The sequence below is a fragment of the Pongo abelii genome, chromosome 13, assembly GCF_028885655.2.
Source record: "Pongo abelii isolate AG06213 chromosome 13, NHGRI_mPonAbe1-v2.0_pri, whole genome shotgun sequence".
NCBI lineage: Eukaryota > Metazoa > Chordata > Mammalia > Primates > Hominidae > Pongo > Pongo abelii.
This window is the reverse complement of record NC_071998.2, coordinates 23,656,073-23,677,148: the sequence shown is the minus strand read 5'-3', so window position 1 is coordinate 23,677,148 and position 21,076 is coordinate 23,656,073. Positions and strand designations below refer to the sequence as shown.

General features: G+C 41.8%; 1 protein-coding gene across 5 annotated transcripts in view; it reads left to right on the top strand.

Annotated features, from left to right (window-relative positions):
- UBAP1 (ubiquitin associated protein 1) overlaps positions 1-21,076 on the top strand; it is a 76,529-nt gene that overhangs the window by 11,477 nt on the left and 43,976 nt on the right. For 2 of the 5 annotated variants that reach the window (XM_063713975.1, XM_063713973.1), the window contains exons 2-3: positions 12,990-13,292; positions 13,538-13,692. The exons of 2 other annotated variants lie outside the window; for them this stretch is intronic. In XM_063713975.1, coding sequence (XP_063570045.1) covers positions 13,635-13,692 — 58 coding nt within the window. In that variant the 5' untranslated portion in view covers positions 12,990-13,292; positions 13,538-13,634. The remainder of the gene's footprint in view (positions 1-12,989; positions 13,293-13,537; positions 13,693-21,076) is intronic. One more of the 5 variants, XM_063713974.1, reaches the window with a different exon arrangement.

The following is a 21,076-nucleotide window of genomic DNA, read 5'->3' as shown; positions in this document are numbered from 1 at the left end:
ATATAAAACATTTCCATCAGTTTAGAAAGTTCTGTTGGACAGCACTGTTCTAGATCAGTGATTCTCAAAGTTTTAGTGTGTGTATGGACAACTTGGATGTATTATTAAAATGTAGATTCTGAGTCAGTAGCTCGGTGTGGGCTTGAGAATTTGTGTTTATTTATTTGTAGAGATGGGGTCTTGCTATGTTCCCTGGTCTGAAACTTCTGGCCTCAAGCAGTCTTCCCACCTTGGCCTCCTAAAGCACCAGGATTGTGGGTGTGATCCACTGTGCCTGGCCTGTGTAAACTTTAAAATAGTGTCTTTAGCCATGAGAGATTATATTGTAATGGCAGAACTCTGGACAGTGAGTTGAAAGATCGAAAGTTGTAGTTCACTTTTTCCACCATCTTGAAGCTTTTAGAGGCCTGCTGGGAATAGGACTTCTAAAAGGCAAATATGTCTGGAAGGCTGTGGTCCAAGGCCATTTTTTTTGGCTATAAGTGGGGTCTCCAGAATCAAAGAGAGCACACAGCTGTTTTTAAATCGAAGGTGTTTATGCCTGAGATGAAACTGAATTCTGTTTGGGCAAGAGATTTGTGCTTATGTATACAAAGCAAAGAACAACACAGTGACTCCTGGTGGCAAACCAAACAAAACCAGAGTAATCTGTGGAAAGGTAATTTGCGCCCATGGAAACAGACATGCCAAATTCCAAAGGAATCTTCCTGCTAAGGCCATTGGACACAGAATTCGCGTGATGTTGTACCCCTCAAGGATTTAAACTAATGAAAAGTAAAAGTGGATTTGTGAACAAAAAAAGTCCTAGTTCAGCTTTCCTGTTTAAAAACCAACCTCTCTCAGCCTTGGATTTTTTTTTTAATTTTAATTTTTTTAATTAAATTTTTTTTTTAGTGATGGGGTTTTGCTGTGTTGCCCAGGTTAGTCTCTAATTCCTGACCTCAAGTGATCCTCCCACCATGGCCTCCTGAAGTGCTGGGATTACAGGCATGAGCCACGGTCCCCAGCCTGTATACACTTTTTAAATAGTGTCTTTTGCTATGAGAGCTTGTATTGTGATGGCAGAACTGTGGACAGTGAGATGAAAGATCTAAAGTTCAGGCCAGTCGCGGTGGCTCACACCTGTAATCCCAGCACTTTGGGAGGCTGAGGCGGGTGGATCATGAGATCAGGAGTGTGAGACCAGCCTGACCAACATGGTGAAACCCCGTCTCTACTAAAAATACAAAAATTAGCCAGGTCTGGTGGCGCACGCCTGTGATCCCAGCTACTCAGGAGGCTGAGACAGGAGAATCGCTTGAACTCGGGAGGTGGAGGTTGCAGTGAGCCGAGGTCACGCCACTGCACTCAAGCCTGGGTGATGGAATGAGACTCCATCTCAAAAAAAAAAAAAAAAAGATCTAAAGTTCTAGTTCATCTTACCAATTTAAAAACCAACCTCTCTCAGCTTTGAACTCTTTTTTTATTTTTCAATTTTCTTTAGAGATGGGGGTCTTGCTATGTTGCCCAGTTTGGTCTCAAATTCCTGGACTCGAGCATACCTCCCACCTTGGCGTCCCAAAGTGCTGGGATTGTAGGCATGAGCCACCAAGCCTGGCTAATGTATTTTTTTAAAATCACAAGTTCATAATGATATTTATTATTTGCTTAACTTTTAGCCCCTGCAAAGAAATATATTTATAATTTAGATTTTAGAATTATAGGACTTTAAATATTTTGCCTTTCCTCTTTTATATAAAAATATTAGTTCTTTATAACTATAATTACTTATTTTGTGTATTGGACTCATATAAAAAGGGTTTTAAAATAGTAATACTGCTATTATAGCTGATAAGTACAATCTAAAATCTTTGCTATTATGTTCTTAAAATACTGTGTAAGGGAGGGCCAGGCGCAGTGGCCCACGTCTGTAATTCCCAGAACTTTGGGAGGCGAGGCAGGCAGATCACTTGAGGTCAGGAGTTTGAGAACAGCCTGGCCAGTACGGCGAAACCCCATCTCTCTACTAAAAATACAAAAAATTAGCCAGGCGTGGTGGTATGCACCTAGAATCCCAGTTACTCAGGGGGGCAGGAGGATCGCTTGAACCCAGGAGGTGGAGGTTGCAGTGAGCTGAGATCACGCCACTGCGCTCCAGCCTGGGTGACAGAGTGAGACTGTCTCAAAAAAATAAAAATAATAAAAATATTGTGTAGGGGAAGCTCTCAAACCACGTTCTTCCTCTACTCTCACACCACCACAACAAACATCAAAATAGAACACATCTGTGACCAAAAGTGTGGGGGTTTTTCACCTCTGCACCAAGCAGTGGACACCAGCTGGGTGTTCTCCAATTCAATTCAGGTTGGGGGCTCAGTCTTTAAGACTGCCTGCGCACCCCTGGACACCAGTTGCATGTCTGGGGCCCTGGATCTTATGACCCACTGTCTTCATGTCGGTGTTCCCACGATCCCCTCTTTGGGTTTGGTTAATTTGCTGGAGCATCTCACAGAACTCAGGGAAACACTGAAATTTATTGGTTTATTCTAAAGGATCTTACAAAGGATATAGATGAAGGGATGCATAGAGCAAGGTATGGGGGAAGAGGTGTGGAGCTTCTATACCCTTCTTGGGGCACCACCATCCAGGAACCTCCAGGTGTTCAGCTATCCAGAAGCTCTCTGAACCCAGTCCTCTTGGGCTTTTGTGGAAGCTTCATGATGTCAGCATGCCTTCTCTCAGGGTATAGGGCAGTCCCCTCTCTGGGGAGGGTGTTAAGACCCACAATCAGAAAGGTGGGGAAAGATTATAGTCCTTTCTTGGGGCAGGTGAAAGTAGGGCAGAGGAAGAGATTTTGTTTCCTGAGACCTGCCCCTGAGACCTAACACACCCAATATTGTATCAGAAGACTGTAACTAGGGCTGTGGGAATTATGAACCAGGAACAGTGGATGAAAACCAATATATCTCATAACACTACAAATATATTTTACTGATGTATACAATCAGAATACTGAGTTCTAAAGTAACTTCAAATAATTATATTCTCTGGTCATTTTACTAATTTTCTGTACAGTTAGGTTTATTTGTTTCATTTTGTATTCATTTTGAGGGCTAAAAATTATATTGCTAAGAATGTGTAATAGCTGTTTTGAAAAGTTAGAATACAGAGATGTATAAGAAGAAAAATTCTCTCTTTTTTTTTTTGTTTTTGAGACGGAGTCTTGCTCTGTCTCCCAGGCTGGAGTGCAGTGGCACAATCTCGGCTCACTGCAAACTCCGCCTCCCAGGTTCACGCCATTCTCCTGCCTCAGCCTCCTCAGCAGCTGGGACCACAGGCACCTGCCACCACGCCAGGCTAATTTTTTGTATTTTTAGTAGAGATGGGGTTTCACCGTTTTAGCTAGGATGGTCTCGATCTCCCGACCTCGTGATCCTCCCACCTCGGCCTCCCAAAGTGCTGGGATTATAGGCGTGAGCCACCGCGCCCGGCCAATAAAAATTTTCTTTAAGCCACCATTGGAAATATCCACTATTAGAATATTTGTATAAAATATTTGTGGAGCTCACATTTATTGAAAACATTATGCCATGTGTTCAGATTGTTCTAAGCACTTTGTATGCATTATCTCATTTGATCCTTACAATAACTTTATGAGGTAGTTATTATTATCTCTATTTTATTTTTCTTTTTTCAGCCAGTCAAATTTAGCAGTGGGGGGTTGTATACCAACTTTAGTAACACTGCTGTGAATAAGTTCTGATGAGCCACTACCATTGGACCAGCCTGTTATTCCCATTTGATTGATTAAAACTCAAATGTTAACTTGTACAAAGGATACGTAACCTAGTAAGTTGCAGAACTGAGACTTGACCCCTGACAATTCTTACTCAAACTGACTTTATTCATCCCTGTATATTTTTTTAATCTTTTTTTCTGTGCTTATACATACACAGATTTTTTTCTTTTGTCTTTTGAGAACAGAGATATTTTTAAATGTATTTCATACATTCAGGTAAGTTTTTTTTTTTTCCTCTAACAGTGTCTTATAAGAAGTTTTTGATTTCGTTGAAGTCCCCTTTAGTTTTTCCTTTATGGTTTGTGCTTTTGGTGTTATATCTAAGAATTTTTGCTTAATCTAAGGTCCGAAAGATGTTCTCTTCTTGAAGTTCTGTACTTTCAGGTTTGACTTTTTTGTCTATGATTCGTTTTGAATTAATTATGTATGATGTCATATGGATGGAAGATTTTTTTTGTTCCACATAGATATCTATTTTAGCACTTTTTGTTGAAAAGATTACCCTTTCTAAAATATTTTGTCCATGTCTATATTTGGACCTGTTCTGTTCTATTGATCTGTTTGTCTATCTTTATGCCAGTATCACACTATCTTGATAATTGTAGCTTTATAATAAATTTTGAAACCAGAAAAGAAAGTTTCCCAAAGTTGTTACGACTGTAGGTCCTTTGGATTTTTCTTTTTTTTTTTTTCTGAGACGGAGTTTCACTCTTGTTGCCCAGGCTGGAGTGCAATGGCGCGATCTCGGCTCACCGCAACCTCCGCCTCCCAGGTTCAAGCGATTCTCCTGCCTCAGCCTCCCTAGTAGCTGGGATCACAGACATGTGCCACTACGCCCGGCTAATTTTGTATTTTTAGTAGAGATGGGGTTTCTCCATGTTGGTCAAGCTGGTCTTGAACTCCTGACCTCAGGTGATCTGCCTGCCTCAGCCTCCCAAAGTGCTGGGATTACAGGCATGAGCCACCACGCCCGGCCAGTCCTTTGGATTTCTATGCAAATTTTTTGGTGTTTTTTTTTTTTTTTTGAGACAGAGTCTCACTATGTTGCCTAGGCTGGCCTCCAACTTTTGGGCTCAAGTGATCCTCCTACCTCAGTCTCCTGAGTAGCTACAACTACACAAACATGCTACCATGTCTGGCTCCATATGATTTTTAAAATTAGCTTGCCAAGTTTCTATAAAAAGCTACTGGCTTGCTATTTATTTATTTATTTATTTGAGACCACGTTTTGCTCTGACTCCTAGGCTGGAGTGCAGTGGTGTGGTCATGGCTCACTGCAGCCTCGACCTTTCGGGCTGAAGTTTATCCTCCTACCTCAGCCTCTTGAGTAGCTGGGACCACAGGTGTGTGCCACTAAACTTCGCTAATTAAAAACAATTTTTTTTTTTTGGAGACGGAATTTCACTCTTATTGCCCAGGCTGGAGTGCAATGGTGCGATCTCGGCTCACTGTAACCTCCGCCTCCTGGGTTCAAGCGATTCTCCTGCCTCAGCCTCCCGAGTAGCTGGGATTACAGGTGTGCATCACCACGCCTGGCTAATTTTTTGTATTTTTAGTAGAGATGGGGTTTCGCTGTGTTGACCAGGCTGGTCTCGAACTCCTGACCTCAGGTGATCTGCCCTACTCGGCCTCCCAAAGTGCTGGGATTACAGCCGTGGTGCCCGCCCTAAATAATTTTTTTAATATAGACAGGGTCTCACTATGTTGCCCTGGCTGATCCTGAACTTTTGGCCTCAAGTGATCCTCCTGTCTGAGCCTCCCAAAGCACTGGGATTACAAGTGTGAGCCACCATGCCCAGCTTCACTGATTCTTCAGCTTGATTGAGTCTGCTGTTGAAATTCTCTATTGAATTATTTGGTTCAGTCATTATATTCTCCCGCTCTAAGATTTGCTTTTTATTATTTGTTTCATTGTTTTCATTTTGTTCATGTGTTGTCTTTCTAATATTGTTATTTGTGTGTGTGTGTTTGTGTGTGTTTTTTTTAATTGAGACGGAGTCTTACTCTGTAACCCAGGCTGGAGTGTAGTGACACAATCTTGGCTCACTGCAACCTCCACCTCCTGGGTTCAAGTGATTCTCCCGCCTCAGCCTCCCGAATAGCTGAGACTACAGGCGTGTGCCACCACACCCGGCTAATTTTTGTATTTTTAGTAGAGACGGGGTTTCACTATGTTGGCCAGGCTGGTGTTGAACTCTTGACCTTGTGATTCGCTTGCCTTGGCCTCCCAAAGTGCTGGAATTATAGATGTGAGCCACCATGCCCGGCCAGTTTTTTGTGTTTTATTATAGTTCACGGACCTTCTTTAATAGGATTATTTATTTATTTATTATTTTGTAAAAATTTTTATTAACTTTTTTTTTTCTTTTATAGAGATGGGTTTCACTATGTTGTGCTGGTCTCGAACTGCTGGGGCTCAAGCAGTCTGCCCGCCTTGGCCTCCCAAAGTGCTGGGATTACAAGTGAGAGCCACTGCACCTGGCCAAGAGGATTATTCTGAATTCTTTGTCAGTCAGTTCTATAGATCTCCATTTCTTTAGGGTTGTTTTTTGGCATTTTATTAGTTTTCTTTTGTGGTATCATGTTTCCTTGGTTCTTTTTTTTTCTTTTGAGACAGATTTTTGCTCTGTCATCTAGGCTGGAGTGCACTCTAGATGCTCACTGTAGCCTCTGCCTCCTGGGTTCAAGCGATTGTCCTGCCTCAGCCTCCCCAGTAGCTGGGGTTACAAGCATGTGCTACCATGTCTGGCTAATTTTTGTAGTTTTAGTAGAGATGGGGTTTCACCATGTTGGCCAGGCTGGTCTTGAACTCGTGACCTCAGGTGATCCACCTGCCTCAGCCTCCTGAAGTGCTGGGATTATAGGCGTGAGCCACTACACCTGGCCTTCTTGATTCTTAGTGATCTTTTTGTCCTTGTGTTGGTTTCTGTGCATTTGAGGAAGTAGTCACCTCTTTTAGTCTTTACCAATTCATTTCTGTGAGGAAAGACCTTCACCAGTCAGCCTAACCTGGGGTTCTGGATGGGTCAGCTGGTAGTATCTGTGGGCAAGCAGGGCTTGCTGCTGGAATCTCTGGTTGAACTTGGTAGCTGCCCATACTCTGAGGTTAGGTGGGGCTTGTTCTCTGGGGTCTGAGGCCAATGCAGGTCTGTTGGTTGGGCTCCGAGGTTAGGAGGGGCAGCTGGCTGGGCTCCATGTTTAGGCCAGGCTGCTCTGTGACTGGGGAGGGCTGCTGGCTGGGCTCCATGTTTAGGCCAGGCTGCTCTGTGACTGGGGAGGGCTGCAGGCTGCACTCTGGAATTTCCCCGGTCCGGTGAGGCTACAGGGTATGCACCATAGATGGGTAGGACTATAGGCTGCATTCTGCAATCAGGTGGGGTTGTATGTTATGTTTTGCTGTTGAATGGGGGCATTGGCTGAATTTTTTGCTTGGGTGGGGCTGCTGGCCCTGCTCCAAGGTTGGACGGGTTCTGTGGCCGGGCTGCCTGGTTGGTCCTGTGGAGTTGGAGTTTCAGCTATACGATTAGGTGAGGCCATAGGCTGTGCTCAGCTGAGGTCAGACTGGACCACTGGCACAGGACCCAAGCCAGGCAGAATGTTGACCGTGCTTGTTGGATAGACATGCCGCAGATGGGCAGAGCTGGTGGTTGGGCTCTCTGGTTGGGTGAGGCCACTGGCAGGGATGTGGTCTCATTGTCATGATTTGCATACTGGTTGCTGTGAGCCCCACCCCCTTCTTTGTTCCTAACTGACTCCAGTGGTCTAGCCCTCCCATTTCTTCCCTATGAGGCAAGACAGACATGGATCTCCTGGAAAGCACCCTGGAAAGCTGGGAAAGTTGGGGAAGCCGAATGTCTGCCTTGGGCTCTCTTTTTCCCACTGCAGAAACTATAGGCCCAGGGGATCACTCTCTGGCCCCATGTGGGCCTGGTGAGGGGCGATGCAGTCAAAAAGTCAAGCCACTCTTACCCTTCTAATGTGGCTTTTGGTATTTGTGCTCCAAGGGCGTGCTTAAGCCCTAGGCTCTGGAATTTTCACAAAGGTGTTCTTGTCGGTGGATAATTACTAATTGGCATTTCTGTGATAGTGACTAGAACCTGGACCTCCTATTCCACCATCATGTTCTTGGACTCGTTTTTATTATTTATTTATTTATTTGAGACGGAGCCTCTCTCTGTCGTGCAGGCTGGAGTGCAGTGATGCGATTTCGGCTCACTGCAACCTCTGCCTCCCGGGTTCAAGCAATTCTCCTGCCTCAGCCTCCTGAGTAGCTGGGACTACAGGGGCACACCACCACGCCCAGCTAATATTTTGTATTTTTAGTAGAGATGGGGTTTCACCATATTAGCCAGGATGGTCTCAAACTCCTGACCTTGTGATCCCCCTGCCTTGGCCTCCCAAAGTGCTGGGATTACAGGCGTGAGCCACCGTGCCCAGCCTATTATTTATTTTTAATTTTAATTTTTTTGAGACACTATTTCTATTTTGGAATAATTTTAGATTTACAGAACATTTGTAGAGATAGTACAGAGAGTTCCTGGCTATCCCTAACTCAGTTTTCCCTAATGTTAACCATCTTACATTACCATGATATATTTGTCAAAACTGAAAAACCTACCTTGGTACGTTAATATCAACTAAACTCTGGACTGTATTTAGATTTCCCCTGTTTTTCTTTCTTCTTCTTTTTTTTTTTTTTTCTCTCTCTCTCTTTTTGAGACAGGGTCTCACTGTGTCTCCCCAGGCTGGAGTACAGTGGCATGATCATGTGCTACTGCAACCTCGACTACCCCTGGCTCAGGTGATCCTCCTGCCTCAGCCTCTCTACTAGCTGGGACTACAGGCACGTGCCACCATGCCTGGCTGATTTTTTTTTTTTTTTGTAGAGACTGGGTTTCACCATGTTGCCCAGGTTGGTCTGGAACTCCTGGGCTCAAGAGATCTGATCCTTCTGCCTCGGCCTTGCAAAGTACTGAGATTACAGGTGTGAACCACCGCACCCAACCCAGGTTTTCTACAATTTTTTTTTTTTTCTATTTCAGGATCCAATCTAGGATAACTAAATTGTGTTTAGTTGTCATACTTTCTTAGTTTCTTCTGGTCTGTGATAGTTTCTTAGTCCTTCCCCCCCCCCCCCCCCCCCCCAGTAATTTGACAGCTTTGGGGAAAACTGGTCAGGTCCTCAATTTGGTTTTGTTTGCTGTTTTCCTTGTAATTAGACTAGGCTTGTGGATTTTTGGAAAAATACCTGAGGTAAAGTACCTGTCTCAGTTATATGAAATCAGTATGGACTTGAGTATTTAGTTTATATTTTGGATTAAAGTCCCACATTGATATATTTTGTTGCTCAAGTTGTTTTATCTTTGGCCATTGAGAGCTCTTTCAGATTGGCCTTGGCCTTAGAATCTGTTATTTCTCCAGAGAATAGGGCTTGTTTCTCTGTCAGTCTGATCTTCATTCCTTTGTAAAGACTTCATTTGTGGTATCTTGATAACTTTTAGGAACCACCCTTTTAGGAGGGTGTTAGTGCTATTACGGTTTTATTTTTTAAGAGATTATGATTAGGATGGATAGATGTTTAGTTTGCCAACGTGATCTAATACTATTAATTTTTGCTAAACAGAATTTGTAGCATCTAGAGCTATATGCTTTACAATTTTTCATTGTATGATGTTTAACATACAGAAAAAATATGAATGTAAAACATCTAAGTTATGAGGCATAATAATAAACATTTGCAAGCTTATTAGTTGTCTTGAAAACTAGAGCATTACCAATACATTACTATTTATTTATTTGTCTGTTTCTGTCCTATCCTATCCTTTTACTACTCCACAGAGTTAGCTGTTCTCCCGAATTTTGGGTTTATCATTTCCTTTTATAAACCACATGCTATATATTCCTAAATAATATATTGTTTATTTTTGCTTAAGTGTGAGCTTTATAAAAATGTTAAACTGTGTATAGGCTTAAGTGATTTTATTTTTTTTTTGAGACGGAGTTTCGCTCTTGTTGCCCAGGCTGGAGTGTGATGGCGTGATCTTGGCTCACCGCAATCTCCGCCTCCCGGGTTCAAGTGATTCTCCTGCCTCAGCCTCCCGAGTGAGTAGCTGGGATTACAGGCATGCGCCACCATACCTGCCTAATTTTTTGTAGTTTTAGTAGAGACATGGTTTCTCCATGTTGGTCAGGCTGGTCTGGAACTCCCGACCTCAGGTGATCCACCAGCCTTGGCGTCTCAAAGTGCTGGGATTACAGGTGTGAGCCACGGCACCCAGCCTTGTTTTAGTTCTTTATTTTAGAAAGTTCCAAACTCATAAAAGTAGATTCGGCTGGGCATGGCTCATGCCTGTAATCCCAGCACTTTGGGAGGGCAAGGTGGCCAGATCACCTGAAGTCAGGAAGTTCGGGACCAGTCTGGCCAACATGGTGAAACCCCAACTCTACTAAAAATACAAAAATTAATGGGTGTGGTGGTGTGTGCCTATAATCCCAGCTACTTGGGATACGGAGGCAGGAGAATCACTTGAACCCCGGAGGCAGAGGTTGCAGTGAGCTGAGATCGTGCCACTGCAGTCCAGCCTGGGTAGCAGACTGAGACTCTGTCACAACAACAACAGCAACAACAAAAATGTAGATTAATCCTGCTTTGTAAAAACTCTTATTTTTTTCTACTCACACACCACCACAGCAATTATCAACGCAGAAAAAGAATTCTGTGGCCAAATGTGTGGGCAGTTTTCCCCACACACCAAGCAGCTGACACCAGTTGGGTGTTCTCCAGTTCAATGCTGACACTATCTACCTGGAGATAGTGTCAGATCCTACTGGTTGAACGCGCAGTCTCCAAGATTGCCCCCTAGCACTCATCAGTCACAAGTCTGGGCCTCAAGTGCTTCTGACCACCAGCTTCACTCATGTCGGGGTTCCCTCGGTCCTCTCTTTGGGTTTAATTTGCCAGAGTGTTTCACAGAATTCAGAGAAACTCTGTTATGTTTACTGGTTTATTCTAAAGGCTATTGCAAAGTATACAGATGAAGAGATTTGTCTGGCAAGGTATGGGGGAAGGTGCACTGACTCCCATGTCCTCCCTGGGGCGTCACCATCCACGAACCTCCATCCAGGTGTTCAGCTAGCCAGAAGCTCTCCAAATCCAGTCCTCTTGAGTTTTTATGGAAGCTTCATGATGTTAGCATTCCTTTTTCCAGAGTACAGAGTGGGACTCTCCCTCTGTCTTTTTCTTTTGAGACACGCTTTCACTCTGTTGCCCAGCTGGAGTGCAGTGGCACCATCTTGGGTCACTGCAACCTCCACCTCCGAGTAGCTGGGATTACAGGCATGCACCACCACGCCCGGCTAATTTTTGTATTTTTAGTAGAGATGGGGTTTCACCATGTTGGTAAGGCTGGTCTCAAACTCCTGACCTCAAGTGATCCTCCCGCCTCAGCCTCCCAAAATGCTGGGATTGTAGGAGTGAGCCACCCTGCCCTGCCTGTGAGGGGCTTAAGACTCACAATGAGAAAGGGGTATTGGGAGAGATAGAGTTCTACCTTAGGACAGTTGAAGGGAGAGTGGGAAAAGGTTTGAGAGATTCTGTTTTCTGAGGGCTGCCCTTGAGGCCTGACATACCTAACATTATAACAGAAGACTCCAGCAAGGGCTATGGGAGTTATGGGCCAGAAGCTGTAGACAAAAACGTGTGTGTGTGTGTGTGTGTGTGTGTGTGTGTGTGTGTGTGTGTGTGTGTGTGTGTGTGTGTGTGTGTGTGTGTGTGTGTGTGTGTGTGTGTGTGTGTGTGTCCGTGTGTGTGTGTGTGTGTGTGTGTGTGTCCGTGTGTGTGTGTGTGTCCGTCCGTATATGTATGTATCATAACACCATACAGCCCCAATAACTGTCAATCTTATTTTATATACATACCCTCTGCCCAGTTATTTTAGAGCAAATCCCAGTCATATCATTTAATCTGTCAAGTTATTTTTGTATATCTCTGAAAGATCACATAAATTACTATAATAGCATTATCCTACCTATAGAAAATGAACTTATTCTTTAACATTATCAAATATTCATGTTTTCTCAGTTTTTTAATTGTGTTTTCCTCATGTGTTTGGATTGGGACTCAAATAAGGTCTGTAAGTTAGTGATTGCTTGAGATGTATTCCTTAAGATCTTTTTCAGTCCGTAGGTTCTCTTTTCATCTTGCTTTTTTTGTGTTGAAGGAAACTGAATCACTTTTTCTAAAAGTTTGCTACAGTCAGGATTTTGCAGTTTAATTCACTACTTTTTTTTTTTTTTTGGGCTTCAATGTAGTCTTTGTATTTGCGTGCTAGGACACCTTAACAAAGTATCACAGACTGTGTGGCTTAAACAACAGAAATTTACTTTCTCAGAGTTCTGGAGGCTGGAAGTCCCAAGACGACGGTGTTGGCAGATTTGGTTTCTTCTGAGGCCTCTGTCCTCGGCTTGCAGGCGGCCGCCTTCTCACTGTGTCCTCACATAGCCTGTTCTCTTTGGACACACATTCCTGGTGTCTTTCTATGTGTCCAAATTTCCATGAGTCAACTCTGTTGCACAGCTTCCATGAAACCTCTTTTAGTGACTTGGAGACTTTGCTTGCCATCTTCTACCCCCAGCTGCATTTGAATTGTTTAGGGTGACCCAGCAGACTCAAGTTTCAGGTACACGAGATGTCATCTTGTAGAACTTTGGCAAGGGAAAATCTGTTACCTCTCCATAGAAGAAAACTTTGACATTGGCAAGCAAAACTCTAGGACATATTTAAATCCCCAGGTTCATGAACACCACATTGTTATACAGAGTGGGATAATATAACCCAACATGTTCTCCCCCTGGACACTACTATCTCCCACAATTCATTGTATCCCTTGACCAGTCTCCATTTGACCTAGACCTAAGTTGTCATTACCTCAGAATAGGTTTGTTACAACAAAATATGGGTATCAAAGAAGTCAGCCCTTTGAGTTTGGGTTCTAAAATAGACTTTGCAAGAGAAAAGCATTTTGAAATCCCAAAACTGTACTTTTAGATATCAAAAGCTAATTCCCCAAAAGACTCATGGCATAAAATTATACCATACATCAGTAAATTATGAATCCCATGTTTCTAAAGGGGCAATATAGAAAGTCTCTCTGGTTAGTTCTAGTCATTAATATTTTGAAAGTAAACAATAAAATATGCTATTTCTGTGCAGGTATTCTAATAAAAATAAAAAACTAAGTTTTGGCCAGGTGCAATGGCTCACACCTGTAATCTCAGCACTTTGGGAGGCCGAGGGAAGCTGAACACTTGAGGCCAGGAGTTGGAGACCAGCCTGGCCAACATCGCAAAACCCTGACTCTACTAAAAATACAAGCATTAGCCTGGTGTGATGGCACAGCCTATAGTCTCAGCTACTCAGGAGGCTGAGGAGAAGAGTCGCTTGAACCTGGGAGGTGAAGATTGCAGTGAGCCAAGATCATGCCACTAATTCACTACTATTTTAATTAGAATTTGGGTATGTATGGATAAAACATAAATAATCAGCTGGGTGTGGTGGTACATTCCTGTAGTCCCAGATACTTGGGAGGCTGAGGCAGGAGGATCTTTTGGGCTCAGGAGTTTGAGGCTGCAGTGAGCAATGTTCATGCCACTTCACTCCAACCTGGGTTGTTGAGAGCAAGACCCTGTCTCTAAAAACAAGGATTAACAAAAATTAAATATGCTTTTATTTCTGGTTCTTTTTTCTCTTTTCTCTGTCAGTTTTTGGTATCAGTATTATGCTGATCTCATATGAGAACTTGGAATTCAGCAACATTCATTCAGCAGGACTTACTGAGCACTACTGTGGCCGGGCACTATGCTTGGTGTAATGGTGAATGAGACAGAAGTGGTATTTGTCCTCGTAGTGCATAAAGGCAAGTGGGGAAGACAGACAATAAACAAATCCTGAATAAATTGATAAGCTGCAAGTATATATTTGTTTCCATTTTATGTGTTGGAGTAGATTAAATAAAATGGGAATAATCTGTTTCTTAAATATTTAATAGAACTTTAAAGACATCTGTTCTGACATTTATTTTAGCATACACATATTTCATAAGCATGTGAAATTACTTAAGAACCCTTTTTCTCTCCCCATTAATCTTTGACACCGTGTGGAGTTGTTCCATCCTTATATTGTTTTTCCTTTAGTCCTACAGTGTTCCCTTGGGGATTTGAGTTTTCAAGTTTTGTGAACAAGGCTCTATTATTTCTGTGGGAAAAATCATTCAGGTTTCACGTGATGGAAACAGAATGATACAATCCACTGAGTTTGAAGACTTCAGGAAGAACAAAAAATTATGTTTGCGATTACTTATTTCAGGTCAAATTAATAGCTTCTAGTATGATAACTTCTTTTTGTTTTAAAATTAACCAGTTAAGAGACTGGGTGTGGTGGTTCATGCCTGCAATCCCAGTGCTTTAGGAGGCCACAGTGGGTGGATCACTTGAGGTCAGGAGTTTGAGACCAGCCTAGGCAACATGGTGAAATCTTTTCTCTACTAAAAATACAAAAATTAGCTGGGTGTGATGGCCCACACCTGTAATCCCAGCTACTTTGGAGGCTGAGGCACAAGAATCTCGCTGCTGTACTCCAGAGTGCAGACGACAGAGCAAGACACTGTCTCAAGACAACAACAAAAAACTAACCAGTCAGTATTGTATTAGTTACTTGTAGAGGAAAATAGTGTCAAATAGTAAGGATTTTCTTCAAAAAAAAAAAAAAAAAAAGGGTGTGGATTGTGTATACTTGCTGAGTCAAGTATACTTGTCTTTCTGAGTCAAGTAAGTATACACAGTCCACACCCATTTTTTTTTTTTTAGAAAACATCCGTTTGTTTTTATGTGCCCTCAGAAGTAAGATGAAGTCTTGTGCTGTCTTTTTTATATGTATAAGACTAGAAAAACCAGTGAAATGCATAGTTAGAAAATAATCTATCTCTAGTCCTTTAATTCTGGAAAGAATTCCAGAGATCATTTACTCCAGTAGTAGTCTTGTTTTATGGAAGAAGCCCTAAAAGTTCTTTTTTTTTTTTTATTTCAGAGGTTTTTACCCATTCTACAAGTCTTTTAATTGTCTAGGGTCCTCTTGTCTTTCTTGCCTTCTGGTATGAATTGTGATATGATTTTTGGAGTTGGGAAGGAAATTATATTTTTGGTTCAATAACTTGTTGACATTATTTTTTTGCCAACCAGTCTTTATTCAGTTGCAAGAATTAAATTGATAGGTTCGTGGTCAGATTTCCTCTTGAGGACACTGCACTGAACTCTCCAAAGAAAATAGTTTAAATAAATTGTAATGAATTGGTTAAGATGCTGACTTGAAATTTCTGATTGGCTAATGCTTTTTTATTTTTTTTGAGACAAGGTCTCACTCTGTTACCCAGAGTGAGAGTGCAGGCTGGAGTGCAGTGGCGCCATCACTGTTCACTGCAGCTTCGACCTCCCCAGGCTCAGGTGGTCCCCCGCCTCAACCTCTTGAGTAGCTGGGACTACAGGCGTGTGCCACCACACCTGGCCAGTTTTTGTATTTTTTGTAGAGACAGGTTGTCACTATGTTGCTCAGGCTAGTCTTGAACTCCTGGGCTCAAGTGCTCTTCCAGTCTCCCAAAGTGCTGGGATTACAGGCCTGAGCAGTCACACCCAGCCCTGGCTAATGCTTTGATGTCATGACTCCCATTCTGATTTTTAACTAGTCATTACTTTCCTGTTCTTCCATTATGGTAGTCTCACAAGACTTATAATTTCAGACTTTTTATTGGTAACTACAAGAGATTATTGTTTTAGCTTTTTCATTTTAAAGATATTGTTTTGTCTAGTTGTATTCTGAAATTACATATTAGGTAGAATTATTAGTTATACAGTTAGCTATTAAATTTTCAGAAAGTTTGAAGGGAGAGAGTAAGTGAAAAGCCACCCCTGCTAAAGATTAGACACTGTACTAGATGCTTGGAGGATTAAGAGGAGACCAGAGCTAAGGGAAATCTTTGTCTGGATTTTATTGACCCATTTTGGAATTAGGTGCAGATCTTAAGAAATCAGATTGGGTGGGCAGGATGTGGTGGCTCATGTCTGTAATCTCAGCACTTTGGGAGGCTGAGGCGGGAGGATCACGAGGTTAAGAGATTGAGACCAGCCTGGCCAACGTGGTGAAACCCCGTCTCTACTAAGAATACAAAAATTAGCCAGGCATGGTGGCGGGCACCTGTAGTCCCAGCTACTCAGGAGGCTGAGACAGGAGAATGGCATGAACCTGGGAGGCAGAGGTTGCAGTGAGCCAAGATCGCGCCACTGCACCCCAGCCTGGTGACAGAGCGAGACTCTGTCTCAAAAAAAAAAAACAGTTTGGGTCTATAATTTGTGTTTACAGTACTAGTTTATCTCTTTATGTACTTATTTGTCACTTTGTAATTTTTAGGGAGTTGCTTTTCAACTGTAATTTGTTTTTATTAAACTATTTGAAATGAGCTTTGTATTCAGTCACTAGTTGTGTTTCTCCCTTCCAAGTACTAACCAGGCTCAACCCTGCTTCTGAGATCAGACAAGATCAGGAGCGTTCAGGGCGGTTTGGTTGTAGACACTAATTGCTTTGCTTATAAGCCTTAAGTATACCTTACAATTAATAACTTTGGTAAAACCTCATTTGAAAAGTAAGACTAAGCCTGAGCCAAACGGCAAAATCCCATCTCTACAAAAAATTAGCCGAGCATGGTGTTGGGTGCCTGTGGTCCCAGCTACTCAGGAGGCTGAGGTGGGAGGATCGCTTGAGCTCGGGAGGTTGAGGCTGCAGTGAGTCAAGATTGTGCCACTGCATTCCAGCATGGGTGACAGAGTGAGACCCTGTCTCAAAAAAAGAAAAGAAAAAAGTAAGACTAAATTCAGTTAGTGACAAAACTTAGGTATTACAGCATCTTGACTTAAAAAAAACAAAACAAAACCCTTCATTTTCCTAGTTTTTCATAAGCCAGGTATTTTCTTAAATTTGAAGTCTTAGAAACTTAGGTTATTTTGGCTCACTAGCTGTATGTGTAGAGTGAAAATAGTATTTCTACATTTGGTCAGTTGCATAATGTTACTATACCTTTGATCCATCTGGAATTTATCTTGGTATGCGGTGTGAAGCAAGCATCGGATTTTGCTTTTTTCTAGGTGACTACCCGGTTGTCCCATGACTTGATTTTAAAAAGCAGCTTTATTATATACCAAATGTTTATATTTTGGGTATTTTTAGGGATTTCTACTTTGTTCCACTAATCTGTATTTGTACCAGTACAACACAGCTTTCAGTATTGTATCTTCTAATATTTTAATATCTGATAGGCTAGTCTCCATTTTCTTCGGATATTTTTTCTTTTTTTTTTTTTTCTGCATTTGCTTAATTGTTATTTCTTTTTTTTTTTTTTGAGATGGAATTTTGCTCTTGTCGCCCAGGCTGGAGTGCAATGGTGTGAGCTCAGCTCACTGCAACCTCTGCGTCCCAGGTTCAAGTGAGTCTCCTGCCTCAGCCTCTGGAGTGGGTTGGGATTACAGGCTCCCGCCACAGCTGATTTTTGTATTTTTAGTAGAGACGGGGTTTCACCATGTTGGCCAGGCTGGTCTCAAACTCCTGACCTTAGGTGATCTACCCACCTCGGCCTCCCAAAGTGCTGGGATTACAGGCGTGGGTCACCGCGCCTGGCCGCTTAATTGTTATTTCTACATGAACTTTAGAATCAGCTTGTCTAGTTAAAAAAAAAAAAAAAAAGAAAGAGAAACACGGTACTTCAGTTTTCATTTGGATCATGGCAAATTTGTATAGCAACTTAGAATTGATCTTAATAATGTTGAATATCCCACTCAAGAGTATTGTATGTTTTTCTAATTGTCTAAGTTTTCTTTTGTGTCTTTCAGTACAGGTTTAGTTTCCTCCCTTTATGTCTTCAGTTTATTCCCAGTTCTTAACTGCTGTGGTATATTGGTATGTTGTGTGTTTCTCTTATATTTCTTTTTCTTTCTTTCTTTTTTTTTTTTTTTTTTTAAAGAGATGGGATCTTGCAATGTTGCCCAGGCTGGACTCAAACTCTTGGGCTTAAGCAGTTCTCTTGTTTCAGCACATTATATTTATTATCTGGCCATGTATATATGAAGGCTGTTTCAGAGTATTAATTTGTTTCAGAATATTAATTTTGTATCCAGAAATACTTTATCATATTCTCTTGTCAGTTTTTGGGTTTTCCTGGGAAAGTTTCTTATCTGAGTTTTTATACTTTTTATTTCTCCCATCTAATATGAAATAACAATGCTAAGCAATTGTGATAATAATGGATATCTTTGTCTTGTTGCTGTCCTTCGTGGGAATACTTCTGTAGTCTCCCCACTAGTCAGCATAATCTGGTATTTGGTATTAGTTTTTTGTTTTTTAAAACTCATGTAAAGGAGATAGCCATATGATTTTTCTTCTTTGAGCATTAATGCTGAATTATATCAACAGAATTGTTAATGTTGGTGTTGGACTGTATTTATGCAAAAAATCTCACTTGGGCATGGTTTATTCCTAAAATGTACTGGTAATTTTGGTTGTTACTTTTTTTTTTAATCAAGGATTTTCATATCTGTATTTATATATTCGATTTTTCTGAAGTTTTTTGGCACCAATATTATACTCATTTTGTAAATACAAATTAGACACTTTCTATATTTTGGATCCATTAAAATCCCATTGGAGGCCAGGCACAGTGGCTCATGCCTGCAATCCCAGCACTTTGGGAGGCTGAGGCAGGCAGATCACCTGAGGTCAGGAGTTCGAGACCAGCCTAGCCACCATGGTGAAACCCTGTCTCTACTAAAAATAAAAAAATTAGCCGGGCGCGGTGGCTCACGCCTGTAATCCCAGCACTTTGGGAGGCCGAGGCGGGCAGATCATGAGGTCAGGAGATTGAGACCATCCTGGTTAACACGGTGAAATCCCGTCTCTACTAAAAATACAAAAAAATTAGCCGGACGTGGTGGCGGGTGCCTGTAGTCCCAGCTACTCGGGAGGCTGAGGCAGGAGAGTGGCGTGAACCTGGAAGGCGGAGTTTGCAGTGAGCCGAGGTGGCGCCACTGCACTCCAGCCTGGGCGACAGAGTGAGACTCTGTCTCAAAAAAAAAAAAAAAAAAAAAATTAGCTGGGTGTGGTGGTGGGTACCTGTAATCCCAGCTACTCGGGAGGCTGTGGCGGGAGAATTGCTTGAGACTGGATGGTGGAGGCTCAAGCCTGGATGGAGTGAGCCGAGATCGAGCTGGTTATTAACTCAGCTACTTATTTTAGTTTTATTTTTTGAGGTGGAGTCTCACTCTGTTGCTCAGGCTGGAGTGCAGTGGCGTGATCTTGGCTCACTGCAACCTCTGCTTCCTGGGTTCAGGCCATTCTCCTGCCTCAGCCTCCCGTGTAGCTGGGATTACAGGCATATGCCAGGAGACTCGGCTAGTATTTTTTGTATTTTTAGTAGAGACGGAGTTTCACCATGTTGGCCAGGCTGGTCTCAAACTCCTGACATCAAGTGATCTGCCTGCCTTGGCCTCCCAAAGTGTTGGGATTACAGGCGTGAGCCACCACGCCTGGCCTGACTCAGCTACTCCGGATTTTGGAAATTTATCATGATTTTCTTTGTGTCCTAATATTTACACAAGTTTTGTAAGATGTTCTTTGGGTATTTAAAAAAGTGTGTCCTGCTTTCAAGATGCTTTTGATCTAGCAATATAAATTAAATCTAGATTAGAGCTAAATTAGATTTGTTATCTATTTCTGCCTAGTTTTTGTTTCCTATCATTTTTGCCTTATGAGTGGTAATGCTATGTTATTTGGGGCAATTCAGTATTGTTATTCAGTGGTTTGCACTCTTTATTGTTAATAAAGTAAAACACAATGGTTTGCACCCTTTATTGTTAATAAAGTAAAACACCTGTTACACCTCCATGAAGTCTATAACCTAGAGTCATTTGTATGCTTACTGGTCTAGAAACCACTGATTTATTCTTTGTTCTTTTCTCTCTCTCTGTTGTTATCTTTCATTAGTTACCTATTATTTTTTTGTTTGTGTTTTTTCCAACGCTCTGTTGAATTACATATTATTGTGTTTCTTTTTAGTCCTCTTATAGGTACTTGTTGCATACCAGTTTTTTTCCCCCAATTACAAAGTATGTGTGTGTTGATCATAGATAAATGTATTCATATATGCTCAGTACAGGAAACCTGGAAAACAAATAGCACAAAAGGAAAAACCAAAAGGCTAAATTTGTGATCCCACCATTATAAAAATATCTTATCTTTATTTGTTTCCATATCCACATAAACACACTTCCTTCTTTTCCACAATGTCAGGGCCTATTAAATCTTGTTTCTATAGGCTAGTGACTCCAATTTTCTTTTTTAGTTTGCGATAAAACGGGTGCTTAGGAAAAATCTGAACCAGTATTTTATTCCAGCTAAATTAAAAGAAATTGATGCATAAAGAAAAGCTTACTGGAGCTATTGAAATGTTCCTCAGTATGAATCAGGGTACTGTGACCTCTTTTGTTGGCCTTCCATTTTCAGCCAAGTACGCCGATGTGCAGCAGACAGTAATAAGGGGGCTAAGTTTTGCAAACACAGAGCTTGTGGACAGTGATAGATCCTGAAAGTAGTGTCTCTGGCTAATTCTCAGACTTAATCTGATTGAAAGTAAGGCCTCACAAATTGAATTCAGTCTTCACAGTTATGTTCTTAACTCACACAAAAAAAGATTCTAATACTATTCTGTTCAAATAAAAATTTACATGTTTTCTGGCCAGGTGCAGTGGCTCACACCTGTAATCTCAGCACTTTGGAAGGCCAAGATGGGTGGATCACCTGAGGTCAGGAGTTTGAGACCAGCCTGGCCAACATGGCAAAAACCCATCTCTACTAAATACAAAAAAATTAGCCCGGCATGGTGGTGTGTGCCTGTAGTACCAGCTACCCGGGAGGCTGAGGCAGGAGGATTGCTTGAACCTGGGAGGCAGAGGGTTGCAGTGAGCCGAGATTGCGTCACCACACTCCAGCCTGAGCGACAGAGGGAGACTCCCTCTAAAAAAAAAAAAATTTTTTTTTTTTTTTTTACATGTTTTCTATAGGTATACTAGTTTACTGGTAGAGTGGTTGGAAATGTTTTGCCTTCTTGAAAGTTAAATTTAATTCACCAACCTTTTTTTTCTTTAAACACATCGTTCCTGGTTTGAATAATTCATCAACCTTTGTGGAGCTCTTTCTGCATGTCAGGC